This window comes from Phoenix dactylifera, chromosome 3 (genome assembly GCF_051530095.1).
Source record: "Phoenix dactylifera cultivar Ajwa chromosome 3, Ajwa_hap1_PhDact_Kaust_v1.1, whole genome shotgun sequence".
Classification (NCBI taxonomy): Eukaryota; Viridiplantae; Streptophyta; class Magnoliopsida; order Arecales; family Arecaceae; genus Phoenix; species Phoenix dactylifera.
The window spans coordinates 50,132,583-50,143,308 of NC_143192.1; the positions used below are offsets into that span (position 1 = coordinate 50,132,583).

The window sequence follows — 10,726 nt, forward strand, 5'->3', positions numbered from 1 at the left end:
CTAGATATAATTGGTTCGAGAAATAATAGATGAATCCTTGTAATCCACAATTTAAGAAATAATGGAGGCAGCAATAGTTAGAATGCCTTGCCAACTACAACAATATGGCCGTAGGGATTGAATAATGAACTGAAAAAAAATTAGTCATTCAAAGTGCTTGTTCAGCATGGTCCCTGATGACAAAGTATGTGGTAGCACAATTCAAATTAAATCTCCAAACAATCCTACTGCGAAGGATAGAAAACAAGAAAAAAAAAAGAAATAGAAGGGCTAACATTAGCCTTTAGTCTCTAGCAAGTTAGACAAGAAAGATGGAGAAGAAGAAGATAAAGATTGATTATGCAAGTAAGTAACTGCTTCTTGGCAAGAGACCGAGCTTGCCTAATCATTACCTTAGAAACGAAGAAGAATAGCGTCGTTTTTATATAAAGTTTAATAAGTTAAGAAATAGCTGTATGAAAAATAGTTTAAAATTTATACGCTGTGTAAATTGGGCTAACCTCAAGCCTACTGTTTACGTTTATGAATTAAGCCCAACAACATCCATGGCCCGGGCCCAATTTGTTAGTTTGTTTGTCGTATCCCTAGGATCAAAGACTCTTCCGTTAATTGATCATTTTTTAAGTCATTCTTTTTTAATCTTTACTATGTTTTTTTAAATCTTTACTATGTTTTTTTTTTCGGAGGGTAATGTTGAGAAAGGCTATTCCGGTAAAATCGTATCGAACACTTCGTCTTTTTTCTAGCCCCAAGGGGAGAAAAAGCTACAAATAAAGATAGAAAAGGTACCGAACTGCGCTATTACACTACTACTGCTCCTCAAGGAGACGGGGGTTCGTGGGATCTTTTCTCTGTTTTCTGAGGCAATCGCCCTCCTTTCTTCAACTCTTCATCCTCACCAGACTCTTACGTCGTCGGCATTTATAATCTCTCCTTCTTCCTCTGTCTGGCGACATGCTTACCTCCAAATCTAAGTAAGCACTCTCTTCTTACGAGATCTCGCCTCCTCTCTTTTGCCTCTTCCGGGTTTGGCAGCCAAGCTACGATTTTTTTTTCTTTTCCATGTTTTTAAAGGCTCGGACAAAAGTTTTCCGCTGGATTTTGATTCATCCCGTCGGATTTCTGTTTGATTGAGCCAAAAATTATGAGCTGGTGATGAAATTTTGGTTTCCTTTTGTCAAGATACCTTTTTTTTTCTTTTCTTGCTTCTTTTAACCTTAATATCTGGTGTTAATGTGGAAGATTTCGGCTTTCCAAATCAGTAGGTTTTGAAGATTGCGAAATTTAAGTTAGCTTCACCATTTGACTGGTTTTTGCCGTTCTTAGCTTGGTTTGAGATAGGCTTTGGTTCTTTCTTTGGCTTTCACCATGACCAGTTGGTCAAATTATGTTTTTTCTTTTTCTTTTTCTTTTTTCAGTTGTTGATTTATTTATTTATTTTTTTTTTTTTGGGTTTCGTGGGAGCCGGGGGGGGTTGGTGCGGTTCATGATGACACCGTTTGTAGATTTTTTTTCCCCTTTCTTTTCTATCGCCAATGCGAGATGGGCTTTTATCTGGGTGTAAGAATCCAGTTTATTTGAGCTGGATTTTCTAATCTTAGCTTCGTATCTTGACATCGGTTATATACTCTGTTTTTCCATGTTGAGTTTTGTCGGTTTTCCAGTTGTAGAATTATGAGATTAGGCTTTATATTTTTCCTCCCCTAGTTTAGATTGGCTTTTTTGGATGGATATAACTTTAGATTTCTTAATTTGCTGCTCGAGCTATCTTTGGATTTCATCACATTGCAGCTATTCTGCAATGCATTAGAGATTGCTTGCAGAATGGCTCTGAAATTTGGGTTTTGTAAACAGATCTGGTTTATCTGAAGCTTCGAATAACAAAACCACACCGGCAACCCCTAGGGTTAGCAAATTGGGCAGGGCAGGATCCGTCAAGTCGGAGGTTGATTCGCCTTCACCCCAGCAAAATCCACGCCTTTCCATCGATCGATCGCCGCGATCAGCTGATTCCAAGCCCACTGTTGAGCGTCGATCGCCTAAAATCGGGACCCCTCCTGATGTAAGAGGACTGAAACTTTGTTAAAATTCTCCTCCATATCTTCTTACTATTCACTTTTTATGGTAGACTCATTTGATCTTTTCTTTATGCGTTAAAATTTATAGAAACAACCACGAGCATCGAAGGGATCAGAGTTGCAAGCACATCTGGGAGTGGTTCAAGAGGATTTGAAGAAGGCAAGGGAGCGATTGGCTTCTGTGGAGAAGGAGAAGACTCGAATTGTAGAGGAATTGAAGGATGCGAAGAGATTGGCTGATGAGGCAATCGAGAAGCTCAAGGAGGCTGCTGTTGCTCAGAAGAGAGCTGAGGAGGCCACTGAGATTGAGAAGTTCCGGGCCGATGAATTGGAGCAGGTGGGCATTGAGGCTGCTCAGAAGAGGGAGGACAAATGGCAGAAGGAGCTCGAAAGTGTCCGAGACCGGCATTCTGTGGATGTTGCATCACTGGTTTCCACCACGCAGGAGCTCCAGAAGGTGAAACAAGAATTGTCGATGACAAATGATGCAAAGAATGCTGCCCTTAGCCATGCTGATGATGCGATGAAGATTGCTGAAATCAACGCAGAGAAAGTGGAGCTCCTGTCAGATGAAGTGAGCCGCCTGAAATCCTTGCTTGATTCCAAGCTAGAGAGTAAGACCAATGAGACCGCCGAGCTGCTTAAGAAGTTGGAATCTGAGGCCTCAGTGTTAAAGCTTGAACTTGAGAGAGCAAAGGTAGCCGAGAGTAAATTGGTCGAGATGCAAGCATCAGTTGAAGGGCTAAGGACCGAGGTCATTGATGCAAAGAAGGCTGAGGCGGCTGCAGGCCAGGTAGTGGATGAGTGGAAGAGGAAGGTGGAGCTGTTGGAAGTTCAGCTGGAGGAAGCTGATCAGTCTGAAAAATCCACAGCCGATTCTCTTGCCTTAGTGATGAAACAGCTGGCGGAGGGCAGTGCATTGTTGCAAGACAAACAAGTCGAAGTTGCTGCTCTGAAAGAAAATGTGGAGTCCCTGGAGCTTGAGGTGGCTAGGTACAAAGCAGATGTTGATGAGTCAAGTCGTCACCTTGATGTGGCACAACAGGAAGCTAATGAACTGGGGAGGACGATTGAAGTTCTAAAATCTAAGCTTCAAGTTATGGAGGAGGAAAAGATGGAGGCTCTGAACAATGAAAAGGTTGCATCTTCAAATATCAAAAGCTTGACAGAGGAAAACAATAAGCTTGCTACTGAGCTCGAGACTACTAGAGATGAAGGAGAAAGAGTTAAAAAGGAGATGGAAACCCTGGCTTCTGCATTGCACGAAGCATCTACAGAAGCAAGAGAAACACGAGAAAGGTTTTTGGCAAAACAAGTTGAGGTTGAGAATGCCCAAGCTCAGATAGAGGAATTGAAGTTGGCTCTGAAGAACACTCAGGAAAGTAATGAGAGAACACTCGAGGAAGCAAGGTATGAGATAGTTTGCCTCCGAAAATCTGTTGAAAGACTCGAAACAGAAGCCAAAAATTCTAGGGCTGAGTGGGATTTAAAGGAGCTAAATTTAGTGAATTCTATCAAAACATCAGAAGGGGAAATCATTGCCATCAAAGTAGAAATGGATAAGGTAGTTGAGTCTCTTGGAGACAGAGAGCATGAAATACTGGCTGCCAAGGATGAGGGTGTCCAGCTAATGGATAAACTGAGGCAAGCCGAATCTGAGGCAGCTGATGCCAATAGAGCTGCAGAATTAGCAAAGGCTGAGAGCTTACAGTTGAGGGAAAGGCTGCTAGACAAAGAGAATGAGCTGCAGAATATAACTCAGGAGAATGATGACCTTCGGATGCGAGAAGCGGCTGCTTTAGAGAAGGTCCAAGACCTGACTGCATTGCTTGCAGAGGTTACCACCAAGAAGCCTGAGGTAGATGGTGAGCTATCAAAGAGTGAAAAAGAGTGCGACCAACTGCCAAAGATGGCGGAGTCTCATGTGGAGAATGCTCATGATGCTGAATCTCAGAAACCCAGGTTAGATGTTCCAGCAGGGAAACTTGAGGAATGTTGTAGAGTGGATGAGAAGCTGAAAGAGGAAAATGGGAGTGGAAGAGCTGAAGAAAAAGAGCCGCTGGAAGAGGAAGGCAAGATGCAGGAATGCTGCAAGACCACGGATGACAAAGACTTGTCAACTGAGAGGGAGAATGGGGCTAAGTCGGATGATGAGTTGGATTCAAAGATGGATGGTGTTGGTGCCGATCAGGCAAATGGATTGCCATCAGAGAAGTTGGACAATGGGGCAACATCTCCCACCAAGCAGCAGCAGCAGCTGAAAAAGAAAAAGGCTTTGTTGCAGAAATTTGGGAGCCTGCTGAAGAAGAAGAGTAACCACAAGCAGTAGAGCATCCCTGCCACAGGTATTTTCTTTTTTCTGTTTGATCTAATGGATTGCTTTGCTTTGGGCATCATCAATCAATTTCATGGTTTCAAATGCTTGAAATAGTTGTATGTAGTGTCCACCTAAAGATTTAACCAACATAGAGTGTGTGTCGAAGATGATTTGCTTCTTTGTTTCTTTGCCATATTATGATTGTAATGAGCATGAGCTTTAGGCCTTTAATGTTCTTATTTTCCCTGCTTTTGGCTTATGAAAAAAAGGTATTTTCTGATCTTTTATTCGACATGCACACCATCAAGAATTTGAGTAATAATATTCCTCCCAATTCAGAAATCAAATCAGGTTGGCATGTGCCATCCTTGTTATCGGAATATATTAAGACCTCAACCACCAAGTGTTAGAAAGACAAAGGAAACAAAAAAAATAGTACTTTTGGCACTGCAACAACTGAGAGCCAACTAGGAGGATATGGATATTTCGCCAAACTAGAGGCAGTTGAGTCGTTTTGGTGAAGATTAGATAGATGGTTATCATTGTTTAACCTTTTACCTAATGAAACTGCCACCTTGGAGATTGGATCTTTGGATCTCATGCACCTTGCATTGACCTAAAACCATCCATTCGTCACAAAGGTTCTTTATAAGCTATTTTTTTTCAAAATTCATGTGCATTAGTTGTATGCAGATGCTTTTAGTTTGCATTGAGATTTTTGTTTATGACACCCAAATGTCTCTCATCACATTTTCACGTGCTCTCTCCTCCCTCCCTCCCTACCTCCCTGATTCATGAGCTCGTTCTTTTTACGTGAGCGTCGGTCATGTGAGGCTTTCTGACATCTTGTACTCGACCATAGACTGCTTTTCCTGGAACGTATTATTCCTCCCTACTCCTTCCTCGGCAACCAGAATACTGCTTCTCCATCTGGCTAATTGCCAACTCTCTCAGCGCCCCACACCCCTTTTTATTTATTATTTATCCTAAGAACTGTCTCATTCTCCTTCACGTATTAATTAGGCTTGTGGGTGTGGGACCTTGCTATAGGGGCAGTATGGGCTTATATATTGGTTCTTAAAATTATCCGGAATCTTTGTAGTTCCCACTACCGGCCGAGGCCTATGAGGCCATGGAATGGTAGACTGGTCGCTGTATCTTTGCCTTCCTCCTCGACTACTGATCACCGGTCACCACTTCCCATTCCAGTCCTTCCTGGGACCATTTACTGCGCAGATGAAATGCCCGAAGATTTTTTTTTTAATACAACAAAAAAAAACGAGAAATATAAAATCGTTCGATTATTACAAAATTTATATGTATGGATGAATAGTTACAGGGAAATTAGAGACGCATAACTAAAAAAAGTTTACTTGACAATTTATTGGAATGATTATTAAAAAAATAAAAAAATAGTCCATCGAGTAGATCAGTCATTACTGTGAGGACAGCGATATCGAGTAAAAGTGTGGATCCGAGTGGGTGTGCCTAAAAGATCTTGGGTACTTATACGGAACTAAAAAATCGAAAAAATATCTTTCGACTAGCTTTTTTGGGTAAGGTTTTTTGTTATGACAATTGGTATCAGACCAAACTCGACCTATAGCCTATATAGACTATGACACACTAAAATACGGATTCATGGAGGTTGGTTATGGGCCGATTGTGATGTTTGTGATTAGATTTGAATGGCAGGAGCATGTGAGGATTGTATGGATGTGCCCATAAGATCTTGAGTACTTATACAGAACTAAAAAATTCAAAAAAAAATTTGCGACTAATCTTTTTGGGTGAGATCATGCGTTGTGATAGAAAGAAAAAGTTAGATATTTAGTTTCGACTCCAAAATCCTTCTTCAAGACTCGATGCCTGGGCAGGAAGCCCGCCACCTTCCGATTCCTTGGTTTCTTTCTCTTCTCTTACAATCTAGCCGATCCCATTCTCCCTGCATCATATATGATTTCTACTAGCCAAAAAATAATATGATAATGCAAATTATGCATTTATCAAAATTTGGATAATCGCCCTCGACTTACTGGATATTCGAGACAATGTCTTTATTTTATGTATCTTATATATTTTAGAGAGTGGAATAAACCTGCCGACTTGGTAGCATCTCATATAGCTCATCATACAATTAGAGATCCATGGGCACCTATTCTTGATTGCTCTTTGGATAGATTGTTTCCTTGACTTCCTCTAGATTTATACCTGTATTTGGTTTGCTGTTACTAGAATCGTTATCGTGGTATGGCCCTGTTGGTACTGGGTGGTGATCCCGAACATGAAATTTCATTCCGGATTATAAGTTATCAACGGACGAATCGATTTCTCAATCCAAAATAGATTTGGTCCATCTTTCCTTCCATTAAGGTTTATAACATATTCCGAACCGATTTGTTCCAATCTTTGAAACCCATGCATATCTCGGTCCCTCCATTTCTCCTAACGCCATCCGAGAATAATGCATAGGAGTGACGAATTTCCCTTCTATTTTTTATTAAAATATTTTTTTTAAAAAAATAGAAATATGATGTTTTAAAAATTAATTTTGGTATGTTTGGTTCTGAGCATCTATTTTTTAAAAAATTCATATAAAATATATATTAAATTCTTAATAAATTTTGATGACTTAAAAATATTTTTGAAAAAAAAACTCAATTCTGTAGTTTTTTCATATTCTTCATAATTTTTTTATAAAATATAAATTTTTTATTTTTATAAAAAATTTCAACTAAATAAGAGATTCTATTTATTTATTTTTTTGTTTACTTTTTTTTTTTTATTATTGTCCGCGAAGGGTTCGGACGTCTTTGCAGGGTGGGTGGGAAGCTGCTCGGAAAGACGTGCAGGTGCGAGGGTGGACGGAACGAGATCCCACATGGAATGTCTCTGAGATCGCTCTCTGCTTTTATTTGTCCTTGTGGATTGTGGGGTCCAGTGCTTTACCCGGTGGAAATTTCCTGGTTCTTCCCTTAGGTTCCTTTTGTGGGTATTTGGATCAGATGGTCCTCCCCTTTGCGAGGCCGTGGCCCATCGTTTGGTTGGGGTTTGGTCAGTTGTGATGTCAGACTCTTGAGCTTGTTACGGGATCACTATCAGAGATTGGCTTGCATGTGCGATTCTTAGTTTATTACTAATGCTGAAGACTTTTTGTGTCCTATTTTATCGTTCATGCATTGTGTCCTAGAAGGCTTAGCTTCCCATGTTCCTCCTGAATCTGGCCTTTAACTAGCTGTTACTTTAGTTGCTCGAGAAACACAGATCAGCTGCGTCCTTTAAAGAATTCAGAGCAATTTCTGCTCCACTGCATGATGTGTCAGATCTCCATGGCACCTTTACTTTCAAATTGACGTGGACTGGGGGGGACTTTACTTTACATAAAGCTAGGGTGAGTGTGTTGCTTCGTCAGGAATCCAGCGCATCACTCCACTTCCAAGGCCACGCATTTTACGCAGTCTTGTATTCATTCCGAGCCTGCAACCACCCACTTGCGAGCATGAGTCAGTTTGTGCTTTACTGGGTCACTTGTTGACGGGAGAAAAAGATGAAGGCTTGTTGCCTGATTTATATTCGGCTCCCACCAATTAAAAATTAAGGTAATTTTTTTCCAAAAAATAATTTTAAGTTTTTAGATAGAATAAATTAATTTTTTAATTAAAGATACAACATATATATATATATATATCTATATATATTAATCAACGAAACATGTAAAAACTATTTTTTCAGATATCAAGTTTTTAGAAGAAATAATTTAATTTAAAAATATTTTTTTCACAAATCAAACAAGTTTTTAGGTTTGGCAGTTTACTCCTGACAAGATTTTCCTCCATTTTTTTTTTCTTGTAAAGAAAATCTGCGTCCCCCATGTAATTTAGGATGGCTTACTTGCTGAGCTGCTGAATAAAGAATAGCTGAAAGGAGTATGGTTGGTGCTACGTGGTGCATGGGATATCTTATGCATGCTGCATTGCTTGGTATATTATACCTTGTATTCTCGACGAGTTGGTGGCATTCACATTCGGCAACTTTCGGTGCTCCATATTGTTAATTTCAACGTTTTCCCTATTGATAAGAAAATAAGGAATGTAAAGGAAACACTTGCCATTTTGTGTTGGTGAAGCTAAGATGTTCGGTGAATCATGCGGCTCATCTGATCCTCTTTGAATGATGCCAAACCCAGGGTAACAGTAGACAGGTCCGACTCGTGCATCACGCGTCTTTTAATCTGTTTGCGAATCTTAACTTACCGAGACCATAATTAGAAAAAGGATTTTCTGGGTTTAGAGAAGTGGTCAAAAAGCTGTCATGGCATGTGACAATTAACTCAGCTAACAGCTATGCTACATGGGAGATGGTGATGTGGGTGATGTGATCATCCATAACGTTGAACCAGAAGGGAAGGTTGGAACAAAGGAATCTTCTTGGATGGATATTGCGTCCGTTCCTATTTGATTTTATGATATTTTTTTTAATTTTATTAGATATATTCATACTAGATGTGTATAAATCATTCTTCTCCTCCCTCCTACCTTAGCCCCCTCTTATCACCGTCACAGCTCTCCTCCTTCAGCCTCTACTTCTAATTCCACCCCATAGAACCAACCCAATAGGTGTGCCGGAGCTGGTCCAAATATTTTCTAAATTAAAGTTCTGATGGTAGGTTGAATCGAAAATGTATTGCTAATTCATAGGTTTTGCAACCACCAAGCCTAGCCTCAATGCAAATTACTCACAAGTTACAAGCCTCGACATCAAGCTCATTAGGTTCAAAATGCCAATCACAAAGCACCTTGATGGGACTCGAAACCCTAACTACTTTAGCTATGCCCGGTGGGGCGTGCTACTTGACTTTGAAACAAATGTCGAGCACCCCTAGATTTTGTTGCCAATTTTTTTAAAACCAAGATAAATTATTTTATTTATTTATTTTGGAGAAGAATCAAGTGCATGTGTGGAGAAATAATCAATATCATAATATCAGAAATAGTAGGGATTAAGCAAAAAAGAAAGAAAAAATGATGTAGAAAAGAAGAAAATAGAAGATATCCTGAGAAATTCATCACCAGATTCAAAGATAAATAACTTAGACAACTCGATTCATAGTTCTCTCTATTCATTCTCTATTACATGACTTTGTACAGATTTATACAACTTTTCTTTTGTTTTATTTAATTACGACTAATTTCTAAAAAATACATGAATGAATTATAAATAATGGTGTAAAAAAAAAAATGAAAGACATATTCCGTATTTATAAATGTATACCAATTATCAAATATTTAAGAATATTATTTGGCTAAACTTTAACTTCTTGGCTTGCACTGCCAAATGGACCAGGCATATGGACTCTCTAGAATAAGCTAATATAATTTGATAGGTCTGTCACACTTGCATCAAATTAACCATTGGTTTAAGATGCTCGCTTGCTGCCCAAGTCTTCTGGCGGTTGTAGCAATCCATAGACCTTCGTTCCATTAACCTCCTCGCCTCCTCCTAACCGGGGGTCTAAAAAATTCATACAAAAAGAGCTCTTGTTGTTGGTCTCATACATGTATACAAAACAATGTCAGTGTGGCCCAAAAACAATCAGCCCAGTAAGTATTCACGGCCCCTTGGGCCCTGCCAGCCTGCTTCCATTCACAGCCCACACCCACAATCCCTTCTACTTCTTTAATGTGAAAACCTTAAAGACCAAATATACACTTCATTTTCTTTAATTTTTCATGAGGATTAGGATCCTAGTGGAAGCAAGGGGACAGAAAAGGCAATCTGAGTAGCAAATTTGTTTCTTTTATGCGTTTTCGAACGCAGTATGGTCTTATGGTCTCAGAAATTCTTTGATAAATCTCACATCCAAATGACTGACATGTCACAAAATTTGTAGCAGCAAATTGTATCATTGCTCGATGTTATAGAGTTACATCAAGGACAGCCAGTTTTTCAGACAGTGGATTGATGCCCAACTCAAAGTAGAACAGGTTAAGGGTTTTATGGAACCAGGAAAGCTTATATAGTATCTGTTGGGGGAATGTAAGTCACCCCCTAAGCACGTGCGCGCACTAACGGCCCACGACCTCGGAATCGCTCGACCTCGGACACCCGACCAGGCGACCGACCTCGGATGCCTGACCAGACGTCTGACTTCAGAGCTCTTGACCTCGAAAGTCCGACCTCGCCGTTCACCTACCATGGTCGCATCCTTCTAAAGTCCGGTCAGGGGCCATACCCTGCCACCGCCCCCAGCATTTAATGCGCATGGTCTCTGCAAACCTCCCGCTTACTCAACAATTAATGCATATCTTCGGCTCACTCAACAATTAATACA

At 40.0% G+C, this 10,726-nt stretch overlaps 1 protein-coding gene across 3 annotated transcripts; it reads left to right on the plus strand.

The window, feature by feature from the left end:
• Positions 1 to 770: 770 nt before the first annotated feature.
• LOC103711764 (WEB family protein At3g02930, chloroplastic-like) lies at positions 771 to 7,556 on the plus strand. 3 transcript variants are annotated; one of them, XM_008798031.6, is made up of 4 exons: positions 771 to 974; positions 1,855 to 2,062; positions 2,167 to 4,423; positions 7,196 to 7,556. In XM_008798031.6, exons 1-3 carry the CDS (start codon positions 955 to 957, stop codon positions 4,405 to 4,407), a joined length of 2,469 nt encoding a protein of 822 aa, XP_008796253.1. In that variant the 5' UTR covers positions 771 to 954; the 3' UTR covers positions 4,408 to 4,423; positions 7,196 to 7,556. The 3 variants fall into 3 exon arrangements, with proteins under 3 accessions (XP_008796253.1, XP_038974816.1, XP_008796254.1); XM_039118888.3 differs by having other exon boundaries at positions 7,215 to 7,556; XM_008798032.6 differs by lacking the exon at positions 7,196 to 7,556 and having other exon boundaries at positions 2,167 to 4,687.
• Positions 7,557 to 10,726: the final 3,170 nt, after the last annotated feature.